Source organism: Pan troglodytes, chromosome 5 (genome assembly GCF_028858775.2).
Source record: "Pan troglodytes isolate AG18354 chromosome 5, NHGRI_mPanTro3-v2.0_pri, whole genome shotgun sequence".
NCBI classification, from domain to species: Eukaryota; Metazoa; Chordata; class Mammalia; order Primates; family Hominidae; genus Pan; species Pan troglodytes.
The window spans coordinates 148,236,423-148,263,733 of record NC_072403.2 but is presented as its reverse complement, the minus strand read 5'-3'; the positions used below and the strand labels follow the sequence as shown (position 1 = coordinate 148,263,733).

The 27,311-nt window shown below is 39.1% G+C and overlaps 1 protein-coding gene across 13 annotated transcripts in view; it reads left to right on the top strand.

The window, feature by feature from the left end:
* MAP7 (microtubule associated protein 7) overlaps positions 1 to 27,311 on the top strand; it is a 208,133-nt gene that overhangs the window by 135,754 nt on the left and 45,068 nt on the right. For all 13 annotated transcript variants that reach the window (XM_009452071.5, XM_016956367.4, XM_016956361.4 and 10 more), the window contains 3 exons: positions 3,939 to 4,016; positions 25,577 to 25,740; positions 26,570 to 26,687. In XM_009452071.5, coding sequence (XP_009450346.4) covers positions 3,939 to 4,016; positions 25,577 to 25,740; positions 26,570 to 26,687 — 360 coding nt within the window. The remainder of the gene's footprint in view (positions 1 to 3,938; positions 4,017 to 25,576; positions 25,741 to 26,569; positions 26,688 to 27,311) is intronic.

Sequence of the window (27,311 nt, the reverse complement as noted above, 5' to 3'; positions counted from 1 at the left end):
TCAATATTTTCTAACGCCAGGTTTCCAAATCAAGCAAAATCATCTAGTGTATCACAACCACTATGCATCTTGAGCTTCAAAAATGTTACATTTCTTTACTTCCTCAAATCTGTTTCCAGAGAGATAGTAATTATTTCAGCACTAATGTTGATGGACAGCCAGGAACTACTGCAGTCCTAAGCATTGGCCTTATTTACAGCCTTATTTTTAATTGTATAAAAGTTTGGTTTTTTACATATTATCTTACCAAACAGGATGCAGTTTGTTACATGCGAAGAGTATAATTTTCATATGAAATGATAGCATAGAAATCAGGGAAAAACTAGCACTTCTTCAACTATTTTCAGAATATACATTCAAAAGGCACTTCACAGGGGGAAGCATTACGTTGCACAATCGGGCATTGCCTCATTACTGCAGGAGCACCGGTTATTACTATGACTTGGGGCTGTCAGAGTTGGTGTGGGTTGTCAGGAGTGGCATGTGTCCCATGTGTTATTAAAGCCTTCTTTTCAAAATTTTGTATGAAATTTGGCATGTACTTGAAAGTAAGCTAGACATGGCACATACTTAATATTGAAATATTGTCTAACAGAATTTGTCAGTGGAATTTTAAAAGTAATTAAACTATTTTACAGACTTTCCATAATGTGCTCATATGGCTTTTACAAAGTTGATTTTCAACTTTTATAATTAAATAAAAGTTTTTATGAGGCTGGGTGCGGCAGTTTATGCCTGTAATCCCAGCACTGTGGGAGGCTGAGGCAGGAGGATTGCTTGAAGTCAGGAGTTCAAGACCAGGCTTAGCAACATAGTGAGAGCCCATCTGTACAAAAAAAATTTTTTTAATTAGCCGAGATCGGGCATGGTGGCTCACGCTTGTAATCCCAGCACTTTGGGAGGCTGGTGGATCATCTGAGGTCAGGAGTTTGAGACCAGCCTGACCAACATGGTGAAACCCTGTCTGTACTAAAAATACAATAGCTGGGCCTGGTGGCGCATGCCTGTCATCTCAGCTACTTGGGAGGCTGAGGCAGGAGAATCGCTTAAACCCAGGAGGCAGAGGTTGCAGTGAGCTGAGATCACGCCACTGCACTCCAGCCTGGGCAGCAAGAGCGAGGAAACTCTGTCTCAAAAAAAAAAAAAAAAAAAAAAAAAATTAGCTGATTGTGGTTGTGCACACCTGTAGTCTCAGCTACTTGGTAGGCTGAGATAAGGGGATGGCTTGAGCCAGGGAGATTGAGGCTGCAGTGAGCCATGATCGTACCACTGCACTCCAGCCTGGGTGACACAGCAAGATCCTGTTTAAAAAAAAAAAAGTTTTTCATGAGTGAGTAAACCTCATATTATTTAAGGAGTATTAAAGTGATAAGTAATTGTTAAAGGTCTTTCTTTTAACTTCATCTTGACTTTTATCCCGAGTTCTTTCTTTAAAATGCCATTTTACTACGGCCACCATTTTCTTTCAGCAAAACAAATGATAGCAAGAACTTCCTGTGGATAGCCCTTAATAAATTGCCTGAGAGGGTCGTCATGTCCACTTCCATTTTCTTGTTTCCAAATTAAACCTTTTAGGGCCAGGAGCCATATTTTCCTACATAAAAAATATGTGGAAGTACATAAATGATTAGGAAATCTGAAAAATATTTATCATTGTGGGCTATTGAGGAGTCCATTTAACCAATTTTTAAGAACCATCCCCTAGTCTTGTTCATCATCCACACTGCCTGGTTTATGCAGGCTCCTAAGGGGCGTCTTTACTGTTTTTATTTTCTTTAAATGTACAAATTCTGTAAAGTTCAAGAGACATATGGCAGCCTGGGCAACATAGCAAAATCCTGTCTCTACAAAAAATACAAAAATTAGCTGGGTGTGGTTGTGCCACCTGTGGTTTCAGCTACTCAGGAGACTGAGGTGGGAGGATTCACTTGAACCCAGGAGGTCAAGGCTGCAGTAAGCCATGATCGTGCCACAGCACTCCTGCCTGGATGACACGAGACTCTGTCTCAAACGTAAAAAATAAAAAAAAGACATTTGGGATGCAGGCCTTTAAATTTGTTGCCAAAGCACTGCTATTTGTCTCTACTGTACTTTCTTTTCTTTTCTTTTCTTTTTCTGAGACGGTGTCTCGCTCTGTCTCCCAGGCTGGAGTGCAGGGGCATGCAGTCTCGGCTCAACGCAACCTCCACCTCCTGGATTCAAGCGATTCTCCTGCCCCAGCCTCCTGAGTAGCTGGGACTACAGGCATGTGCCACCACACTGGCTAATTTTTGTATTTTTAGTAGAGACAGGGTTTTGCCATGTTGGCCAGGCTGGTCTTGAACTCCTGACCTCAAGTGAACCACCCACCTCCCAAAGTGCTGGAATTAGAGGCATGAGCCACTGCACCCAGCTTGTCTCTACTGTATTATTATAGTAGATTCCCATTTTTAACGCAAGGTTCTAAAAATGTCAATGTCAATTCTTTTTTCTTTTTTTGGAGACAGAGTCTTGCTCTGTTGCCCAGGCTGGAGTGCAATGGCGCGATCTTGGCTCCCTGCAACTTCTGCCTCCCAAGTTCAAGCCGTTCTCCTGCCTCAGCCTCCCAAATGGCTGGGACTACAGGTGCACGCTGCCATACCTGGTTAATTTTTTGTATTTTTTTAGCAGAGACGGTTTCACCGTGTTGCTCAGGCTGGTCTCGAACTCCTCAGCTCAGGCAATCCACCCGCCTCGGCCTCCCAAAGTGCTAGGATTACAGGTGTGAGCCACCGCGCCTGGCCTGTCAACGTCAATTCTACTGTCAATTTAGTAAAGAGAAAAACCTTTTAAGTGTGATTATTATGCCCATTTTTATTATTTTGTTTTAATACGGCAGCAGAGTGAGCCTGTAAACCTAGCCCTCTGCTGCAGAACCCCTCTTCTCCACCCATGTCTCACTCAGAGTATAATGCAAAGTCCTCACCTTAACCATGAGCCCCGTCACTTACTCATCTCACTCTGTTCCAGTCCCTCAGATCTCCCTATTGTTTCTGGAACACATTAGGTACTTGCAACCTCAGGGCCTTTGCACTTACTTTCTATGGAACATCATTATCACAGTGAGGCCTTCCTTGGGCTCCATCTAAAAATTTAAACATCCTTTTCCTGACATGTCATAATCCCCTTCATTTCCTTGTTGTCTCCTTAACCTATATTCTCTGTATTTTTCTCCTTCTTTCATTCTATGTATAGTACTTATTTGTCTTGTTTGTCAGATTTTTTCCCAAGTGGAATGTAAATCCCATGAAATCTCAGGTTTTTGACTTTTTTTGGTGACTGCTGTCTTTTCAGTATACAGAACAGTGCCTAGCACATAGTAGATGTTCAGTGATTTACTGGGACATACACACTACACACTCTACTAACAGTCATTATAATAATGAGAGATAGGTTCTATTGTATCCTCATTTTACAGGTAATAAATCAAAGTACACCTCATAGCTTGAGACTTACAGAGGTGGGTAAGTACCTTGGCCGGCGAGTGACGGGGCAGAAACTGAATGTGTGTCTGTTTGACTCGAGCACTTCACCTCTAACTCTCAAACATTTGTGCAGTATAAAGCTACTTAAGGATTTTGTTGGTCATTAAGGAACAGACTTTTTAAAGCATAAAAATAATAGAAGTTTGGTAGCTTAGGAACACAAAACATCATTTATATTGTTTGATGAAAATAGCCAAAAGGCTATAGTTACGTCATGATTTTACATGTTTTCAAATAGAAGAAAAATGCTTAGAAATCCTTAGAAAACTTCTAATAATTGAGTAGATCACTGTAACTCTAGTCACATGTACTTATTGTTGTAAAGTGCAGCAATATATTATTCTTCAGATTTACTGGATATTTATCAATGTGTATTTTTTCTTTTTTTTTTTAATCCACTCTTCATCTCATGTTTTTTTTTAATCTCGCTTTCAGACCCTCCGCCTGTGTTACGTGTTGATGACCGGCAGCGGCTGGCCCGGGAGCGACGTGAGGAACGGGAGAAACAGCTAGGTACCCCAGGCCCCATGTCCATGGCCCTGATTTGAATGGATGTCACTATAATACCGTGGTCTCTTGCATACCTTTATGAATTTTACAGACGGATTATGAGGCAGAATTTAGTATGTGATGATAAAATATAAACATAGGGATAAGTTTTAAGTGACAATAAACTCTAGCCTCAGGATTAAGGTCATCCTTTTTTGCAGTCACAGTTTAATGTGGCACTGGAGGGAAAGTATATATGAGTAGAGTGATGGTACAGCTTACATTTTACTACTGAGAAAATGCGAGGACAGTAAACATATTGTTCTTTTTTACATGAAAAGTTATGAGATTATACACTGCCAGGGCACTTAACTGCCTTCTCTGTTAAAATAATGCTGCCATTGAACTTATAGACAGGTGCTACCAGGCTGCTGCCAGGAAAAGCATGTGCTGAGGTGTCTGATTTTTCTCTTATTACCCAAGGCCCTTGTGACGTTAGCAACTGCAATATTTGTCATATAATCACTGGCACCTGGATCACAGGACTATCTTAGCAGAAGCTGAGACTAGAGCACTTAGAGATTGTACAGTCATTGTCTTCTAAAACATTGGGCAAGGAAGCAGGTGCCAACCCCTCCTTTACTTTGATGTCCATTTATGTAAACTTGCTAAAACAGGATACTCTCTTGAAATATACCTGAATGATGTACCTTGGAAAAGATTAAATGCCTGGTCAGCATGTGCGTGTACAGAGTGCCTGGGTATTCTGAAACTAGACTGACAGGGTATCAAAATTTTCCCAGGAGATGACCTGTAACTTCTTAAAGTTGTTCTGCATTTTGTAAGAGTTAATGTTTCAAATGGGGACTCTGCCCCTATATCTCATCCCTTTATTATTCTTATTCCAAAGCCCAAATGTGTGAAATGTAGTGGAAGCTGGTTTTCAAAAGTCTTTTGCTATTGTTTACATTCTTTCAACTCAGACTTGTTTCTGTCCCTTGCCATAATGGCCATATGAGGTCATTTCTTTTGCTTCTGAGGTTTTTTAGGCATAGATTTCATTTGCTTACTGGAAGTGAACATGCTCTGCTGTTTTTCTGTGCCTAGAGTTTCCTCCCTGGCCTGAGGGGTTCCCTGCAGGCAGGTAGGTTCTTGGGGAGCAGGCTGTCTGTGGTCACCAGGGCTCTCCCTTTCTCCTGTGAATATGCTTATTGCTCCCTACTAAGGTTGCTTTGACAAGCAAACCAGAACTGAGAGAGGATGAAGGCAGAGCTGCTGAAACTGGAAGATAAGTAAAAATAAGAAACTGACTACTGTTTTAGGGTGGCTGTTATTTACACTCTGTTTTCAAGTCCATGTGTATGTCCTTTTCCCCCTCTACCCCATCAGGTCTCACACTTGTAGATCTCTTTAGTTATAGCGTGGATTCATATCTGCTTGAATAGAAGGAGTTCCATAGGTCGGGAGAGCATTCCTTTATGGTTTAAATCACATTGTGAATTAGCTTTTCCATACTTAACTCACACCTTTCCATTTGGGTTTCTTTATCTTAACTAAACAAAGTATTACTTTTTGTGGAAAGCATGAATATGCTGCTGGTGAAACAAAAATGACTTTACTTATACTATAAAGGTGTAAGACTTACAGCTTTGAGCTTGCAGTTCTCCCTAAAAGTTGCTTACCTTTGTATATTGAGTGACTAGATTTTTTCTTAACATGTAATGCCATATTTCAATTCATATTGATAACACAGGACATGACTCATTAGTTTATATATTCAAACACTGTATGTGCCATATATTGTATTTAAAAGATGACAAAAAGATGAATAAAGGTTGACACCCAGCCCTCTAGAGCTAGGTGTAGTCTAGTGAAAGGCAGATAAACAAGTAGCAACTATTAATGTCACAGTGCAATGCATCCACTGTGAGTGGGTATGCGCCAGGGGCATTGAGAGCCTGTAGAGGTGCCTAAACCAGCCTGGCTCTGCCAGGTGCCACCCAAGTTCCCAACTAAAGGACGAAAGGAGCCTTTCAAAGGGATAGAAGAGCAGGCATTATACAGCAATATGCAAGAACAGGTGGAAAAAAGGCATTTGCTGAGAGACCCAACATGCTTTTCAGATTATTATATGATTATATGTTACATATATTATATCTAGATGATTGTATTATTCTATTATTACAGCTTAACTTTTTTGGTGAGCCAATATATGATATACATAGTTTCTCTCTTCTCTCTCTCTTTCTCTGAAATGGGATCTTGTCATGTTGCCCAGGCTGGACTGCAATAGCTGTTCACAGGTGTGATCACAGTGCACTACAGCCTCGACCTCCGTGGCTCCAGTGATCCTCCTCAGCCTCTTTAGTAGCTGGCATTACAGACTCACGTCACCACACCTGGCATTTTTCTCTTTATTCTTACCCCTGCCATGTTAAATATCATAATTTTAAAAAATTCAATCTCATTTCTTTTTTCAATTGTCAGAGTCATAATTTTAAGGAAAATATATCCATTCTAATTTTTTTCTTTGCATTAATTTTATTTTCTTTACATTTTAGAGCAGTGCCTTTTTGCCAATTTTTTTTTCCATTTAAACCGTCATAGTTAGAACTAAGTCTTGAGAGGCTCCCTTCAATCTTCATAAATACAGGAGTGAGCATATATGCAAATATACATGCATATATTATATACAGTTGTAAAAGAGCCGTTTAAAAATCTAATTTCAGCTGTGCCTTAGAGTACGTGAGGATGATTTCTAAAAAATCTTCAGTACCAAAAAAAATCAAAGGGCACACCTGATCAACTGTCTATGAACTGTGCTTTATAGAAGCTATAACAGCAGTGGAAATTTTTTTTAAAAGAAAAAAAGTTTAAAAGCAGACACTTAATATTAAGGAAATCTTTGGACTGTGCTTAATTTGAAAACAAAACAAAAAAAAACAGTTGGTAATGTCAACTCTTACCAACTTTCAAACTTTAAAGTTTTCAAGTTAAAAAAAATCGGACACCATCCCACAAATGCTGGCAAAGTAAAGTTTAAAATGAATAGCCAGGGAGATTGGTTATTTACTGTTGGATGTAGGTTGAAAATAACATTGAAATCATTAAAGATTGTTTTAATCCACGTATTTTAAAAAGCAAGGTAGAGAGAGGGAGAATAAAGGTCTGATTATTTTGTTCTTGGTGGTATGGCATGTTTGTACTATTTTGCAAACAGGAAGGACTTATTAATAACTTTCTGTGGGTTAAATCTCTGAGTCATGCTTTGATGCTTTTATAGTAGGATTATGTCATGTGGCCTGCTTTTTCTGCATTATCCTTCAGTTTTTCACAAAATCAGGCATAATTCTTCATGTATGAGATTATTCTGTCGTTGGGCACTTGTACTCTGAAAGCTTTATTTTTCTTCCTTAAAAGCTTTATACGTAGAAAAGTCTCTAACCACCCTATTCCATCTGATTCTATCCCCTCAAACTCTCTCTCTTGACTTCTGCATCTTTTTCACTATCTCTCTTCTAAGCTTTTATTTTTTGTTTTCCAAGGGTGGGGTGGAGAATCTCATTTGTTCTCACAGGTTCACTCTCCTTTTTAAATATTGATTCCACATTTCTAGCTACTCGGAAGGCAGTAGATGCCTGCCTGTTTCCCGAAACTCTACTTCTGTACAACTAAATTGTTCATTTTCTTTCACTCCAAAACTGACTCATCCTGGTAATTTCTGTGTCCCAATTAATTGCACCAAATGTTTGTTTTTTTTTGGCCCCAACACATTATTTATTTCCGTCATTTTTGATGCTTCTGCTAGAGACCCTAGGTTCTTTCTGACTAGTAGCTTAGCTATTAGATCTTTTGCAGAATAAAACATTCTCTCTTCCTTGGCTGGCCCAATACTGTCCACTGACTGGTCTCCATCCTGGCATATTGGGCCACTTGTAGCTACCCAGTGGTCAGTCTGGACTCAGCCTAGTTCTCTAACTGGAGCTTCAACTATCTACTATCAACTAGCCCAGTAGGTAGGTAGAAGTTGACATACTCTAACCCTGAATCCATTTAGTCAGAAATCTAGCAGACTCTTATTTCAGGTAAGAGTCTATGCCATTGTATTGGCTGCCTCTGCCATTATCCTAGTTGAGGCTAATACATTTACTGCCCTGTTGTTCTTTATACTCCTAGCACTGTATCACAATTAGTGCCAGTCCTTCTGTTTTAAAGGCTTCCTAGAAAATCTCCTTTTAGAAATTTATCATCCTTTCACTATATACTATATCTTGCATAACTATCACATTTTAGTTCACATTCTACTGCTGTTTTATACACTACTGAATTTTTATCTATTTAGACTTTCTATCTCTGGTTTGTATCTCTGGTATGTATTTTAAGCTTCCAAAGAATATGACTGTGGTCTCTAATTTTTTGTATCCCAAAACATGGCACAGTGCTAAGTATAAAACACATAATAAATATTTGCTGATTTTGCTTACTCTACAGTCTTCAGTGAAATAATAGCAATAATGATAAACAGTATTTATTGAGCACTAACTATGGGCCAGGCAGTGTTCTAAACACTTCACTATGTATAATCCCATTTAGTAACAAATTAGCACAGTGGTTGTACTTTTTATTGTGTGGGCCTGCCATAATTGGCAAGGTAAATTTTTTAATAGAATGTTACTTACTTTATTTTTAAAATACATTGTGATGAGTTAGCCAAAGGAAGTAACTGAGAGGATCTCAGAAAAATGGAATCGTTAATACACCCTTTTGTTTTTCTGCCCTATTACCCTTTTGTTGTTGTTGTTGTTGTTTTGTTTGTTTTTGTTTTTGTTTTATACAGTCTTGCTCTGTCACTTAGGCAGGAGTGCAGTGGCATGATCTCAGCTCACTGCAACCTCCACCTTCCAGGTTCAAGCAATTCTCGTGCCTCAGCCTCCCGAGTAGCTGGGATTACAGGCATGTGCTACCACGCCCAGCTAATTTTTGTATTTTTAGTAGAGATGGGATTTTGCCATGTTGGTGAGGCTGGTCTGATTTTCCTGGCCTCAAGGGATTTGCCCGCCTTGACCTCCCAAAGTCCTGGGGTTACAGACGTGAGCCACCACACCCAGCCCCTATTAGCTTTTTAAGCATGATTTTAGTATGTACAGGATCACCACAGTCCATGTTAAAATTCTTCCACTAGTGGTGATGCTGTTAAGTAGAGAGAGATCCTTGTGCTTTGTTTATGGGTGATAGAATTTTCAGAAGTTTTAGGAGTTGGACAGGTATCCAGTTGTCATGGAGAAAGAGTTATTCTCCTTCCTCATAGAAGTATTCATAAGATGCATAGGTGCTATGTTGACTCCCATTCAACAGTGGTTAAAATGTAAGTGTTGGAGCAGATTCTGAGATCTGCTTTGAGAAAACTTTATGGCATTGATCAGTTACCATCCTTTGAGTCCATTAAGAGTAATTCTGTCTTTATGAACTTAGAATCGATCCTGGTTACCGATTTCTCTTCAGAAACCATTACTAGAACCAGAGTATATAGAATTTATGCAACAATATAAATTTTTTATTCAGAGAGCTTAAAATAGAACCCCCTCTCTTTTAAGCTATTTTGTGTGATTTTATGTATTCATTCAATAATATTTAAAGCATAGATAGTATTGAGCCAGGGATGCTGGAGTATTGAAGTGAAAAGAATAAATTTCATAACCTCCTGGAATTTATATTCCAAGAAGGGAGTAAGATAATAAAAAATCAAACAAGATTACCTAGCATCTTAGCTGAAATTTCCCACACATCCCATAACCAATCCATCAGCAAATACTCTTTGCTGTACCCTCAAAACATACCCAGAAAGTAACTACTTCTCACAACCACCACTGCTGCCACCTTGGCCCAAGACAGCTAGATCTTTCACCCGGATTCTGCAATAGGCTCCCAACCGGTGTCCTCATTTCCTCCTCCTCCCACAGAGTCTGTTAACACAGCAGCCAGAGTGACCCACTTGCAATATGGCCTGCCAGGCCTGCCTCTGCTCCAGACCTTTCAAGTCTTTACATTTCATGCAGAGTAGAAGTCAGAACCCTTACCATGGCTCAGCCCTGCTACCTGCTAATGTCCTCTCCTTTGCCCTCTCCTCCAGCCATGCTGGTTCCTTGCTGTTTCTTAAACACTACAGCCAAATGCACTCCACCTAGAGTGTTTTTCCTGAGAAATCCACATAGTTCATTCCCTCTCCTCCTTCAGGTTTCATTTAAATGCCACCTTCTCAGCGAGGCCTTCTCCTACCATCTTACTCAAATTTTCAGCTCCCTCAAACCAGACCTTCTTTATTTTTCTCCCTAGCTCTGTCAACATCTAAGCATGTAGATATTTTACTTATTTGTTGATTATCTGTTGGCCCCCTGCCCCGGAACATAAGCTCTGGAAGGGAAGGGATTTATGTCTTTTTTTCATTTCTGTAGCTTAGTATCTAGAACAGCTTGGCACGTAATCAATGTCCAGCAACTGTTTGTTTAATGTTAAGTGGAGATGAATGCAGGAGGTATTGCATATTAGTTAAAACGTTACCAAAGTATCATGTAATACCTGCCCTTATGATAGTTCAATCAAACAGGTATTAAATTCTTATTAGTAATCATTTTCTCAGGTGAACAAGAATACAGAAATAATCTATTAGGATAGTCCTTAAATTTTCCTATGGATCTATCCTATTATCTATGGATAATCTATTAGGATATGCCTTAAATTTTCCTCTTCATATATTATAAAACTAATAGTTCTACAATATGTCGACAAGAAAGTTCAAGAGAATATTTAAGGACTGTGTAGCACACAAACAGTACTCTACACTTGAGCAGACACAGAGCTTCCCTTTTTCAAGATAATAACAAGTAAGTTTGGAGTATTGATTGTGTTTAAGTTTTGTTTAAGTGCCTTGGAACATACTAGGCACTCAGTAAACATGTAATTATTTAGTCTTTTTCTGAAACCAAAATTTTTATATGAAGAGTCAAATTCCTAATTGGTACTTTCGGGGATTCTATAAAATCATGAAAGAGATTGTATGATGGACTGACGTAGCTCTTGAAGAAAAATGTCAACTTACAAATCTATAATTTCATTCATATTGAGTTTTGTAGCTAAGTTCAAAGCTAAGATATATCATAAAGCAATATTTTAGAAAGAATAAGACAATATAAAAAGTTTTAACCTTTGAACAAACTTTGGTTAAATTATATGTGAGGGGCTTTTTTTTTTTTTTCCTAGATAATTTCATCGGGCTTCCTTTGCCTTCTAATCATAGCTTTCTTGCTGTGCTTCTTTTTTTTTCTCTCTCATCTCAGTGTGTTGTCAACTCAGTGAGTGACGGCAGTACTAATAAGAGTGTGGTCAAGAGATAAATGGTCATTTCAACCTGGTTTAGAATGTTCATCCCAAAAATGCTGATAGCAAGTTAGTAATAATTAGTAAATAATAATGCTGTACTCCTGGTTAGAATTGGGAGTGAAACTCCCCCTGATTTCATACTTCACGTTATTTGATTCAGATGGCTGTTGGTTTTAACAAGAGACTTCCCTCTTTAGAGACTGTCCAGGAAAAAAAAAGGGGTCAGAGGAGGCTTTAGGGAAGTAATCTTTCTAATCCAAATATCTAATGGATAAACTTCGGCATATCTGTTACCAGTCTCAGCATCTGCATCTCCTAAAATTGTCACTTAGTGAATATAGTGTACAAAAGCTCATGAGGCTGTCAGGCAGGTTAACAGCTGAGGGACCTAAATGCATCTTAGTGAGAGGAATATGGATGTTAGCACATAACAGAGCAGCTGTATCATGAGTCAGGCTCAGGACTGGAAAGAATAATTGCTGCTTGCTGCATGGATTAGGTAAGCAGAAGCTGAAGCCTGAACATAAAATGAGTCATTATGACAAAGCAGCCATTATTTTTTTCTCCCCAAATTACTTTGCCTTTAAGAGTGAAGATAAAAAATCTTAAAACCTGAAAAGTAAGGGGTCTTGTAAACAGATGACGGTAGAGGCTAAGAGTGGCATTGGAAGATCAGGACCTTCACATTTGGATGCCCAGCTCTTTCTTGCTAGTACAGAGAAGGAGCTGTGGTCTTTGGAAGGTGTTCCAATTCATGCCTTTTAGCATAATGGCTCATTGTTTGCTTCTAGAGTCAGACAATCCAGAGTTTGAATGCCAACTTCATCACTTATTTGTTGTGAGACATCGGGCAGGTTACTTCACTCCTCTGTATCTCAGACTTCTCATAATAAAATAAGTTTAATGGCAGTGTCTGCCTCATAGAGTGGCTGCAAAGACAATGCCTATAAATCACTTGCGTCAGCATGAAGCAAGAGCTGACGACATCTCACCATGATGATGATGGTGATAAAGATGAGGATGGCAGGTCATATGATTCCACAAATACTGACTTAGATTCCTGGAATTAGAGAAGCCTAAAGCGTAGCAGAGAGAGGTGGGGGATGTCTGTGCCTCCTCATCCATTAGGGTGGGGCTAAGTAGGACAGCCCCAGGTGAAGAGAATGGCTACATTCTTTGAGGAGTGAAAGTACTTAGGGTTAAGGCTGTAACAGAAAGATTCCAAGGACAACCATTGCCCTGTTTAGCAAAACTCCATTATTTTAGTGAAGGCTAACATTCCTTTAGGCCTAGCCCTGAGATAGTAAGTCCTTTCTTTTTCTTTTTCTTTTTCTTTTTCTTTTTTCTTTTTTTTTTTTTTTTGAGACAGAGTCTCGCCCTTTCGCCCAGGCCGGAGTGCAGTGGCGCGATCTCGGCTCACTGCAAGCTCCGCCTCCCAGGTTCACGCCATTCTCCTGCCTCAGCCTCCCGAGTAGCTGGGACTACAGGCGCCCGCCACCGCACCCGGCTAATTTTTTGTATTTTTAGTAGAGACGGGGTTTCACCGTGTTAGCCAGGATGGTCTCGATCTCCTGACCTCGTGATCCGCCGGCCTCGGCCTCCCAAAGTGCTGGGATTACAGGCGTGAGCCACCGTGCCCGGCAGTAAGTCCTTTCTTATTTGAAAAATCATTCAGCCTACATATAAGAAAAGCTCTTGATCTCCACCTATGTAACTACTATTCTAGCACCTCAACCCCATTAGCCCACCACTGTGTGCAGTGACAGGGTGAAATGGGAAGGACCCTCTGTGCAGGAACACCGTGTTGTGGGGATCCTCCAAGGTCACACTTCTTATCAGGCAGCTCTCCACTGAATGCTTTTAATGACAAGTTGAGAAGGCTTTGAGTTGTCACCAAAGCCCAGTGTGAAACACTATGCTTGGAGATCACTCTGTCCTTTAACTCTTTAGTTCATTTATTCAAGCATATTTTAACCATCTGCTAGACTAGACATTGTGTGTATAGGGAAGAATTCACAAACACATAAAAGCAGAGTAGCTACCGTCTGGAGTGTAAGTGCTATGAGGGAGTCTGAATCCAGCTAGCAGATGGGGCTCCTGTGCTGTGGTCATCAGGAAAGGCTCCTCAGAGGAAGGAGCTTCTGAGCTAGGACTTGAAAGACAGAAGTTTGCCAGGGGGAAGGAGGTGTGTGTGAAGATGCATGATCCTATGGCCAATCCAAGGGGTTGGACAGGGAACAGTAGGAGAACTAACAGGTTTTCAAGCACGACAATGACTTCAGGTCTGTTTCTTGAGGAAGATATCTCTGAGACGACTAATGTGTAGGATGGATTTGAAGTGGTTAAAGACTAGAAATGAGACATGAGAAAGGAATGAGAGTTTAAAGTAGTGGTAAAAAGATTGGAGAGGCTACAGCAGATTCAAGCGATCATTCTGTGTTTTTCTGTTTTTTTACATTAGAGACAGGATTTCTTTTTTTTTTTTAATTATACTTTAAGTTCTTGGGTACATGTGCACAACGTTCAAGTTTGTTACATATGTATACATGTGCCACGTTGGTGTGCTGCACCCATTAACTCATCATTTACATTAGGTATATCTCCTAATGCTATCCCTCTCCCCTCCTCCCACCCCACGACAGGCCCAGGTGTGTGATGTTCCCTATCCTGTGTCCAAGTGTTCTCATTGTTCAGTTCCCACCTATGAGTGAGAACATGTGGTGTTTGGTTTTCTGTCCTTGCGATAGTTTGCTCAGAATGATGGTTTCCAGCTTTATCCATGTCCCTACAAAGGACAAGAACTCATCCTTTTTTATGGCTGCATAGTATTCCATAGTGCATGTGTGCCACATTTTCTTTTTTTTTTTTTTTTTTTTTTTTTTTTTTTTTTTTTTTTTGAGACGGAGTCTCGCTCTGTCGCCCAGGCTGGAGTGCAGTGGTGCAATCATAGCTCACTGCATCCTCAAACTCTTGGGCTGAAGGGACCCTTCTGCCTCAGCCTCCCAAGTACCTGGGACTACAGGCATGTGCCAACAAGTCCAGATAATTTTTCTTTCTTTTTTGTGGAGATGGGGGTCTTGCTATGTTGCCCATGCTAGTCTCAAACTCCTGAGCTCAAGCAGTCTTCCCACCTTGGCCTCCCAAAGTGTTAGGATTACAGGTGTGAGCCACTGCACCCAGCTGACAGATCATTCTGATACAACAATTGATGGGACCAATTATATGGATGTGTTGAGTTAGGGTGCACCATGCATGAGGGAAACATTGTGGAAGACTTGAAGTGACTAACTTTATAGACCATTTGGTCTCAGGAATCTGCTATCAGAATACGGAAGACAAAGAAAGTTCCAGTTTGGAGCAGGGAAGAATGTGCAGATAATGAATAAGATTATATGATGGATCTGACTGAGAAATTCAGGTGGAAATTAGAAGCATGCAGAAGTGAATATAGAGGCAATATTGTAGAGTGACTGAGTACAAGCTTTCGAGTCAGAGCTGAATGAAAATCCCAGCTGTTTTCTTTTAGACCATGTGATGATCTTGGAAGCATCATTTCACTTCTTTGGGTCTTTTTCCTCATTTGATCTTCAGTTCTATTTTTTCTGGTAGCAATAGTCCCACAGTTATTACATTTTTGTTTTCATTTGCCTGATAGCCATTTGCTCATTATTTTAGTGTTATTTGACGGTTTGTTTTAGTTTTGTTTCTTTTAAACAACATAGCTGGGTGTTTTTGTTTTTAACCCATTCTAAAAGTCTTAATAGGCTTGATTTTAGTCCATCTGGCTTTTTTTTAAAAATGTTGTTTCCCCCAACTCTTTTTTTTTTTTTTTTTTGAGACAGAGTCTCGCCCTGTTGCCCAGGCTGGAGTGCAGTAGCGCAATCTTGGCTCACTGCTACCTCCGCCTCCCAGGTTCAAGTGATTCTCCTGCCTCAGCCTCCCTAGTAGTTGGGACTACAGGCGCCCACCACCACGCCTGGCTAATTTTTTGTATTTTCAGTAGAGACAGGGTTTCACTGTGTTAGCCAGGATGGTCTCGATCTCCTGACCTCGTGATCTGCCCGCCTCAGCCTCCCAAAGTGCTGGGATTACAGGTGTGAGCCACCACACCCAGCCTATTTTCTCCTTTTTTTAAAAAAGAAAAAAAAACTTTTTTGTAGGAGGGGCAGGGCTGGTGGTGTAGAGGTAGGGGTTTGTTTGATGTGAGTACCATTCATTCCATGGTTATCTTTAATAATTTGAAAGGTGTGCTAAACTTTTCCATTCTATTAATGATTACATTTTCATTCCTGTTTCTTGACTATTAAATGAAACTAATTAGTATTTCCCACACAAATGCTCTAAGACCTACAAAATATTTTTACTTTTCCATCTTTAGATGTTCTTATTATTTTATTCTACAACTCCCTTCTAAAATTGATGAACATAGGTTAAGCCATTAGATTCCTTTTTAAAAATAATTATTATTCAGCACATATATCAGTCAGCATGTAATGTGAAAATGACATGTATTTGAATATAAGTAATCACAACAATTATTGAGATAAAGCATAAAGGTTAAAATTTTAACATTCAAAATGAAAACAAAAGGAAACTGGACCAGGCACAGTGGCTCATGCCTATAATCCCAGCACTTTGGGAGGCCAAGGCAGGAGGATTGCTTGAGCCCAGGAGTTTGAGGCCAGCCTGGACAACACAGCAAGACTCTGTCTCTACAAGGAATAATAATAAAAAAAAAAAAAAACGAGCCAGACATGGTGGCATGTGCCTGTAGTCCCAGCTACTCAGGAGCTGTGGCCAGAGAATCACTTGAGACTGGGAGGTCGAGGATGCAGTGAGCCATTACTATCCCATTGTACTTCAGCCTGAGTTACAGAGCAAGACCCTGTCTCACAAAAAAAAGAAAAAGAAAAGGAATCTAATTGTAATCCCACACATGTCCTCAAAGGTAAAAACAAAAAAATCAAGTCATGGGAGTTAGTTGGAAGAGATCTTGGAGATCATTTTGTATACTCTTTCTAATGTAGAAGTAGGAGAGTTTGGCTAATTTTCCCAAGATCACACAGAATTAGTAGCAGACTCAAGACCCAAACTCAGATGCTCTCATCACTTTTCACTTTCTGACTCTTCATTATATTACTGGCTATTCTGGTAGCCAGTGTTACCCAAAATCCTTCTATATCTTAGTATGAAACTGAGACAACAAGTCTGAATATTTCAGAGGTTAAGTGATGATATTTCTCTAGTCTCTGAATGTCACCTTTTCTTTTCTCTCATACAGCAGTAAAATATATGCTCCCCTGATACAGAAGTAAGCCTGTTCAGAGGGACCAGGCTGGACTCTAGATTGCTGAATGTGATGACAGGGGCATGTGGAGTGTTGCACACAACCCATGAGTGCACTGAGTTCACTGTTCTACCTGAGTTTCTTCCTGTTAGCTGCATGCTGTATGTATTAGTCCATTTTCCCACTGCTGGTAAAGACATACCTGAGACTGGGAAGAAAAAGAGGTTTAATTGGACTTAAAGTTCCACGTGGCTGAGGAGGCCTCAGAATCGTAGCAGGAGGCAAAAGGCAATTCCTACATGGTGGTGGCAAGAGCAAATGAGGAAGATGAAAAAGTGGAAATTCCTGATAAAACCTTCAGATCTCTTGAGACTTATTCACTACCACAAAAACAATATGGGGGAAACTACTCCCACAATTCAAATTATGTCCCACGGGGTCCCTCCCACAACACGTGGGAATTATGGGAGTACAATTCAAGATGAGATTTGGGTGGGAACACAGAGCCAAACCATATCACTCTACGTGGCAATAGGACAGGAATTATTGATTATCGTAAAGGCTGTCATTATCTGCATTTATTGAATCCCTGCAATGTACATGGCACTATGCTAAGTGCTTCATATGTTACTGTGAGCCACAAAGCAGCCCTGTCAGGAAGTTGGTGCCATAGTAACTTGGGGGAACAAGGCCACAGAAGTCATTACTTGTTCAGTGGCACATAGCTTGTAAGTGGCAAGACTGGGGGTGGGCCCAAGTTCATATGAAGCCAGAAACTGTCCTCTATCCACCACAGTACCCTGCTTTTCATTTTTAATTCCTTTTCGTACAGCATCACTGTGTATTTCTACATGGAGTCTAGATTGATAGTGGATTTCTCCTTTGTATGGTACTGATATATTGTTACAGTGTCATTAAAATATCTTGGTGTCAGCAGGTCAGGGATGGGACTGACTCGTTAGTGTCCAGTATTTCACGGGCTACAGTGGGTTTTCACTTCATTTTATAATGTGATCCCATAGGCCAGGGATAAATTGTGACTTCAGAAGAGTAAAGGTTAATATTAATCACAGTTCATTTTTTGGACTTACTGTTCTTTTACAGAGCTGCCTCTTTATGAAATTAAGTGGTTGTTAATGATTTAAATACTGAATGAGTTGTATTCATCTACTAGGGATGCCATAACAAAATACCATAGACTGGGTAGCTTAAACAACAGAAATTTATTTTCTCACAGCTCTGGAGGCCGCGCAGTCCAAGATCAAGTTCAGCTTCTGTTGAGGGCTCTCTTCCTGGCTTCCAGTGGGCCACTTTGTCCTCACATGGTATTTCCTCTGAATCTGTTAGGTTAGGGTGCATTAGGTTAGGGTGCCATCTTTATGACCTCATTTAGTCTTAATTACCTCCTAAAGGTCCTATTTTCAAATGTATTTACCTTGGGGGTTAGGGCTTCAGCATATGAACTTGGTGGGGGTGGGGGCAAGGTGGGCAGGGAACATTCAGTCAATAACAGTTGCTGAATTTTTTCGTGTATTCAAAATTATCATTTCTTAATGAGAAAATACATAACCTCAACATTATCCATAGGGAATATTTTAACCTATTCTGAAATTCTTAACCCTAATAGGCTTGATTTTACACCTTCTAGCTTATTTTTTAAACTTTGTTTTTTTCCCTTTAAAAAAAAACTTTTTGTGGAAGGGCTGGGTATTAAAGTATTAAATCTCTTAGAATAAATTAACTTTTTATTTTTATTAAAATATTGAAATACTTTGTTATCCTTCCATTTAAAATATTGCATGACCTATATTTAGCAATAAGTTTGCACTCACTAGCATGTGCTGCAATTGGCAAGTGTTGTTTAATTTGCCTATTTGCTGTGTGACTGTTTAAAGAAGGCACTGCATTAGGATCTGCACTTCCTGGTAGAAAGTAGTAGTGGAATTCAATAACAGTTGGATAGACAAAGAAATATTCTTCCTTTAAAAGATTATTTGGGGTAAAACTAATTATTGTTGCAATAATGTCTAGCTCTACTGTGATTTATAGCACAACCTTAAGAACTACCTTTAATTTTCTAAACTGAAATTATAATGATGATGACGACAAAAACAACAATAGCTAATATTTACTGAATGTTTACTACATGCAGAAAAGTATTCTAACCATATTATGTGTAATTATTTTGTTAATCCTTATGGTAAATTTATGAGAAAGATCCTCTTTTTACCCACACCTTGACCTGACAAAACTGAGGAATAGGGAGGTTAAGCAATTTACCCAGGACCAAACAGTTATGGGTGAATGAATCAGGAAGTAGTTCCCAATGAATTATAAAATAATTGTTAAGACCCTCGGATATGTTCAAGTTCTGAAAGGCACTATGGAGAGCACACACAAAAAGATTCTAGCCAGAGCAATTAGGCAAGAGAAAGAAATAAAGACCATCTAAATTGGAAAGGAGGAAGTAAAATTGTCCCTGCTTGCAGACAACATGGTCTTATATATAAAAACCCCTAAAAGCTTCGCCAGAAATCTCTAAGTATGGATAAATTAATTCAGTAAAATTGCAAGGTACAAAATTAACATAAAAAATCAGTGTTTCTATAACTCAGTGACAAACCAGTGGAAAGAGAAATCAAGAAAGCAATCCCATTTACAGTAGCTATAAAAATAAAATAAAATACTTAGGAATAAATGTAACCAAGGAGGTAAAAGTTTGCTACAAGGAAAACTGAAAACACTGATGAAAAAAATTGAAAAGCTCACAAAAAAGTGCAAGACATCTCGTGTTCATGAATTGGAACAATTAATATTGTGAAAATGACCATACTTAAAGTGATCTACAGATTCAATGCAATTCCTACCAAAATACCAATGACATTCTTCACAAAAACAGAAAAAAAAAAAATCTTTATATGGAACCACAGAAGACCCCAAATAGTCAAAGCAATCCTGAGCAAAAAGAACAAAGCTGGAGGCATCGTACGACCTGACTTCAAAATATTAAGCTCTGGTTACACAACTATAGTAACCAAAACAGCATAGTACTGCCATAAAAACAGACACATTGACCAATGGAACAGAATAGAGAACTCGGAAATAAATGCATGTATTTACAGCCAACTGATTTTCAACAAAGGTACCAAGAACATTCGGTGGGGAAAGGACAGTCTCTTCAATAAATGGTGCTGGGAAAACTGGATAATCCATATGCAGAAAAATGATACTAGACCCCTATCTCTCACCATATGCAAAAATCAACTCAAAATGGATTAAAGACTACAATGTAACCTGAAACTATGAAACTACTAGAAGAAAGCATTGGGGAAATGCTTCAGGACATTGGTCTGAACAAAGAGTTTTGGGGTAAGACCTCAAAAGCAAAGACAACGAAAGCAAAAATAGACAAATAGGATTACGTGAAGCCAAAAACCTTCTGCACAGCAAAGGAAACAACAGAAGAGACAGTGAATAGAATGGGAGAAAATATATGCAAACTATTTATTCGACAAAGCATTAACAACCAGAATATGTAAGGAACTCAATAGCGCAAAAAAAAAAAAAATCCAAATTAAAAATGGGCAAATGATCTGAATAGCATTTCTCAAAAGAAGACATAGAAATAACCAACAGGCATCTGCAAAAAGCTCAACATCACTAATTATCAGGGAAATGCAAATCAAAATCACAATGAGACATAGCACCCCAGTTAGAATGGCTATTATCAAAAAGACAAAAAATAGCAGGTACTGATGAAGACGCAGAGAAAGGGGAACACCAGTACACTGCTATAGGAATGTAAATTAGTGTAGCCGCTATGGAAGACAGTATGGAAGCTCCTCAAAAAACTAAAAATAGAACTGCAGGATGACCCAGCAATCCCACTACTGGATATATAGCCCAAAGAAAGGAAATCAGAATATCTAACAGACTATTCACGATAGCCAAGATGTAGAAGTAACCTAAGTGTCCATCAGTGGATGAATGGATAAGGAAAATGTGATATATATATATATATATATATATATATATATATATATATATATGATGGAATATTATTCAACCATAAAAAAGAATGAAACACTGTCATCTACAACAACATGGATAAAACTCCAGGTCACTGTCTTAGAAGTAAGACAAGCACAGAAAGACAAATATTGCATGTTCTCACTCATATATGGGAACTAAAGAAAAGTGATCTCATGGAGGTAGTGAGTCGAGTGGTGCTTGCCAGGGGCTGGGAACAGAAAGGTGGGGGGGTGGTTAAAGAGGTTTGTTAATGGTTACAAAATACAGCTAGATAGAAGGAATAAATTCTAGTATTCAATAGCACAATAGGATGACTGTTAACAATAATTTATTACATATATGATATATCTATAAGAGAAGATTTGAAATGTTCACAACACAAAGAAGTAATAAATGTCTGAGGTGATAGGTATCCTAGATACCCTGATTTGATTACTACATACTGTATGCATATATCAAAATATCATATGTACCCTATAAATAGCACAGTTATTCTACGTCAATAAAAAACATAAAAAATAAAATTAAACCTATCAATAGGTAACTGGTTATAAAAAATAATGTGCATAGACAGTGAAATACCATACAGCCACTAAAAAGCTTTAAAAAGAGGCTCAATAAAAATCAGTCACCTGCAGGTGGAAAGGTTTTCTTTAAAAAAATTTCCTTTCCGGACGGGCACAGTGGCTCACGCCTGTAATCCTAGCACTTTCAGAGGCCGAGGTGGGTGGATCACGAGGTCAGGAGATCGATACCATCTTGGCTAACATGGTGAAACCCCGTCTCTATTAAAAATACCAAAAATTAGCTGGATATGGTGGCACGTGCCTGTAGTCCCAGCCACTCGGGAGGCTGAGGCAGGAGAATCGCTTGAACCTGGGAGGCGGAGGTTGCAGTGAGCCAAGATTGCACTACCAGACTCCAGCCTGGGCAACAGAGACTCTGTCTCAAAAAAAAAAAAAAAAAAAAAGTTACCTTTGCTGCAGAGATATCAGAACATAAGAAATGCTAGGCCAGGCGTTGGGGCTCAGGCCTGTAATCCCAGCACTCAGGGAGCTGAGACAGGAGCATCTCTTGAAGCTAGGAGTTTGAGACCAGCCTGGTCAATGTAGTGAGACCCTATCTCTACAAAAAAAAAAAAAAAAAAAATTTGCTGAATGTGGTAGCATGTACCTGTAGTCCCTTTAGGAGGCTGAGGCAGGAGGATTGCTTGAGCTCAGGAGTTTGAGGTTGCAGTGAGCTGTGATGACACCACTGCACTCCAGCCCAGGTGACAGAGCAAGACCCTGGCTCTAAAATAAATAGATAAATACATAGATAGAAAAAAAGAAATGCTAAAGTTTGTGGTAGATGTCACAAGATCAGCAGTGAGCTCTGGAAGAAATGACACTTCTGTGGAAGACCTTAGAGTACAGCGTTTCTCCAAATGCCATCCATGGGTCACTTGTCTTAACTACCTGTGAGATTTATCCAAAATCAAATTACCGGGCCTCATCCTAGAATTAGCACCTCTAAATATGAGAGGTGGAGCTCTGGAATCTGCGTTTGAACTAGACATTTTCCCCTTCCCCCCACACAGTTCCAACAGTAATTCTGACATATTACAATTATGAGTATGCCTTCTCAAAACATGGATCTGCTTGGATAAAAAATGATGACAGCTTTCCCAACAGGACAATAACAAAGGCAAAGATCTGGGAGAAGCATGATTTGATGGGAGGTGCATTAAGGAGATGGGATCTAATTAGAATGCAGAGGCTATTTTGGAGAGCAGTGGGAAGGAAGGCCAAATAAGGATATTAAAGCCAAAATAGGACTGTACAAATCAGAGGAGTTTAAATTTAGTGAAGAAATAGAGCCACGTATTAATAAGCCAGAAAGCCTGATGAAAACATTATTTAAGAAAAATTGATTTGTGAATTAACTCTTATTTTACAAATTTATCTTACCAGCTTTCAAATATATTCTTAATATTTTATAAACATCTTTATTTCTTATTTTCTCTTCTTGGCTTCTGGATCTCTTATAGGAGAGGAAAATATTATGTTCATAAATGTCCTCAAAGAATTTGAAATTTTCCTCAAAATGGGGTATAAAACTCAAAGACTATGTAGTTTGAAGGCTAAAAGTTAAAAAGTAGATTTATCATACTGCATATATCAAGGTACACATCTGATTCTTCTGCCTATGACCATCATACACTGTTGGTGGGTATGTAAATTGGTATGACCTCCACAGATGACAGTATGACAATATCTATCAAAATTTTAAATGTATGTTCCCTTTGATTCAGCTATTCTACATGGACATGCTCACACATCTACATAGGGATTTACGACAGCACATTGTTACTGCTCAGGGTCTGAATTCTTAAAATACTGGAAATAACTTAACCTATCACTCAGTAGGTAACTGGTTATATAAAATAAGATATAGTATATAGACAATAAGATACTATATAGCCATTAAAAAGACTCTTAGATTCATGTTTCATGTGTTGATATAGAAAAGTCTCTAAGATACATTTTAAGTAAAAAAAAAAAAAAAAAAAAAAAAAGCAAGATGCAGGCTGGGTGCGGTGGCTCCTGCCTGTAATCCCAGAACTTCGGGAGGCCAAGACAGGTGGATCCCTTGAGCTGAGGAGGTCAAGACCAGCCTGGGCAATATGGCAAAACCTCATCTCCACTAAAAATACAAAAAATTAGCCAGGCATAGTGGTGCACGCCTGTAGTCCCAGCTACCCAGGTGGCTGAGATGGGAGGATCACCTGAGCCTGGGAGGTCAAAGCTGCAGTGAGCCATGATTGTGCCACTACACTCCAGCCTGGGCAACAGAGTGAGACCCTGCCTCAAAAAGAGCAAGATGCAGAGCAGTAAGTGTACTTTGGTACGAGGTGCATGGTGTACATTGTCAAAAAGTTGGAGGTGGAATATAACAGAATCTCAGGTTAGAGGAAGACAGTTGTTTTACCGTTTATTATTTTGTGTTGTTTAAGCTTTGACAAAAGCTATCACTGTCAAAATTTATCCACCTTTTTAAGTGATTTAAAATGTTTAATGTCATTAAAAGCCTTCCAGTAAGGTATTCCCATGTAGAAAATCCAAAAGATATTATGTGCACGAGTGTGTGTGAGCAAAGTAAGTGCATCTTAAGAAAGTATCAGAATTATGTTCTACTTCTCTTAACTTTTAAAGTGTGTTCTCACAGTGGTATTTATTTTTTCAGTCATTCAGTAAATACTTATTGTGTATACTATATGCTTTTTATTGAAGTGAATTTTTAACTTGAGCTTGAGAATTTCCTTAGAACAATGAGCTTTGAAAATTGGTAGGAACCTTGAAGACCAGTGTCCTCATTTTAAGCAAAAGAAAGCTAAAATCCAAATGGACATGTCTGAGATCTCAGCACCAGTTAGTAGCCTAGCTGCTGGGAGAACCAGTCCCAGTTCACTCCACAAACCACCCTGAATGATGCCAGGAGAACAAACTCACCTTGAATCTGTCCTTCTCCTTTTCTTCACCTAAAATAAAGTCAGTTCCGATCACTTTCAGTAGATTTAGTCCTCAAATGACTAACTTTGGAAAGATTTAATGGTATCAGAAATGCATTCTTTAATATTAAACATTTAGAGGAAACCAAAATATTTCTAAATTTATGTTTTTTCTTTTATTTGTTTGTTTGTTTGTTTGTTTTTGAGACAGAGTCTCACTCTGTCGTCCAAGGCTGGAGTGCAGTGGCACAATGTTTGTTTTTGAGACAGAGTCTCACTCTGTCGTCCAAGGCTGGAGTGCAGTGGCACAATCTTGGCTTGCTGCAACATCTGCCTCCCAGGTTCAAGTGATTCTTGCACCTCAGCCTCCCGAGTAGCTGGGACTACAGGCACGTGCCACCACACCTTCCTAATTTTTATATTTTTAGTAGAGATGTTGTTTCACTATGTTGGCCAGACTGGTCTCGAACTCCTGACTGCCAGTGATCTGCCCCCCTCAGCCTCCCAAAGTGCTGGGATTACAGGCATGAGCCACTACACCTGGCCTGTTTTTTCTTTTAAAAAGTAACATTTTAATTTGTATGCCATGTAGTGTCCTCAAGATTTGCACTTTGAATGTTGTTTGAATTTTTTCCTTTTGCCTACAGTATTAATAACTCATAGATGTTTTTAGTTATTACCGCTGAAGGAAGCAGCATATTGAAATAGATTTGAGGGGGCATCTCTTTTCCTAAAATGAGGAAAGAACCTGTATTATATAAAGAAGAAAAAATGCATCCTATTGTTGAATGATAATTTTGGATTGTATTTTTCATCCAGCTTTTGATATGGTTAAGTCTTATCTAACTAAATTGTGAGCTCCTCAGACACAAGGCCACCTGCTTGTTCGGTCCTTCCCATCCCTGAGCTGACTCAATGTGATAGACCTGTAAGGCACTTCAGACATCTTTCATCAACTAATTATTTTCTCCCAAATCCTTTTAATACTCAGAACCAATGCCATGTTGGAAAAAATGTAGTCATAGACTGGAGGATATCACATTGTTTTATAATAAAAAAGAGAGACAGATGGTACTATTGATTTTCAGGATTGAGACTAGAGCATGTGGTTAATGCCTTATTCTACATACAAACTAGAGGGCTGCTTGCATTCCCAAAGAGTGGAATTCAGTACATTTTCAACCTCATTGTTAACATATTAAATTATGCTAAAAATTAACAGTAATACATTTTTCTTGGAAATTTGAGGGAAGCAAAGGCCATGCTTGGTTAATACAAAACCAAAGAACCCATATTTGTTCATTGTAGACCACTTAATACAGCCCTAACTATTCAAGTTTGCAACCTGCCTATATTTGATTTCCCTCTATTTTTTTTTTTTTTTTACCCTCCCCAAAGCTGCAAGAGAAATAGTGTGGTTAGAAAGAGAAGAGCGAGCCAGGCAGCACTACGAGAAGCACCTGGAAGAGCGAAAGAAGAGGTTGGAGGAGCAGAGGCAGAAGGAGGAGCGGAGGAGGGCTGCTGTGGAGGAGAAGCGGAGGCAGAGACTTGAGGAGGACAAAGTGAGCCGCCCCCCAGGAAGAATATGAGTGGCTTCTCTAGTTCAGACATGCAGCAAACTTCCTGTGAAACTTTGCAATCAGGTGCAGGGTGCAAAGCAAAATGGTTTCAGAGTGATCAGCTTTACAGATGGCTACAGTTTCTAGGGAGTTCAGGGTATGAGAGGTAGCGAATGGGCTGATGATTATTATTGCCACAGAAAGTTTAAAAGCCCATTTCTCTGGTCCAAACCTGTAACTTATTGAAGTGCAATTCATCTGTACTGAGTATTAAGACCACTCCAAGTAATTGAGTTTCTGTAGTCTTTACCATTTGCAAACATTTACACATAGATTATCTCATTTAACCCTTACTCAATCCTTTAGCGTGCATTATATGTCAGTTTGTATAAAAATAGAAATTTAGACTCAGAGTGGGTAAGTTACACAAGGTCATACAACTCAATAAGTCATGGGGTCAGGGTTACCCATGTTCTCAGATTCTGAACTGTTTTTTAAATATGGTATCGTATGTGTTAAGCGTCAGTTGAAGCTAAGATCTGCACTACCATGCTTACATGTGTTCATGAAAGCATCACACACACCCTGGTAGTAAGGGTCGTTTATTTGAATGCCTGTTGTTTGCCAAGGGCTTTATGAACTGGGACCTAATGACTAAAGTGACCCTCCCGGATTGACACTAGTCTCACCTTATGGTATAGAAGTTCAGCTAGAGATCAAGAATAGTAGAGTGGGAATTGAAGTAGTACTCCTCACTCCATTCTGCCTTAAATTGAAGAAGCTTCAAACAACCAGCTGGAATCTAATCCTCAGCTCTTCTATTCCATTTAAGGAACGCCACGAAGCTGTTGTACGGCGCACAATGGAAAGGAGCCAGAAGCCAAAACAGAAGCATAACCGTTGGTCGTGGGGAGGCTCTCTCCATGGGAGCCCTAGCATCCACAGTGCAGGTAAACAGTGACCACTTTGAAAATTAGTCTTGATTTTCCTGAAAGTAACAGGGTGTTTCCTTCTTTCTTCTAAATCTATGTTTGCGAAACAAAAATCCTGCTGAAATAATTAAACAACAATTAAATGAATCTTTCACTATTTGAGGATAAGAGGGTGATGGAGATAAGAAGTAAGGGCCTCTTTCCCTTAACACAGGCTAATTTTCTCATGTTACAAAATTCCTTAAAGGGAGAAATCTATGTAGTGTTTCTAAATAAACATGCTAGCTTCAACACTACATTATTTTAGTCTTCTATTTGCATTAGGGTTTCAGGATTATGGAATAAGTTAACTAGTTTTATCTTTTTCTCTGGAAGGATTATAGTTATATTGACTGACCAGAATCAATACTATGAGCTTATGTATTCTGACCCTAAAGTATATGCAACACTAATGCTCTGTAAGAAAATATATATGTTTATTGAGCTAGAAATAGTAAATGGCTAAGCTATTTCCTCCTTTCTGAATGGACATAAAATCATACTGAAATTTGGATCTACTGAAAGGCTTTATTTTTGTACTGTAAATTCAATACCCCTGGAATTTTACATAGTGTGTCAGTTTTTATTTTTTTTTATTTGTGT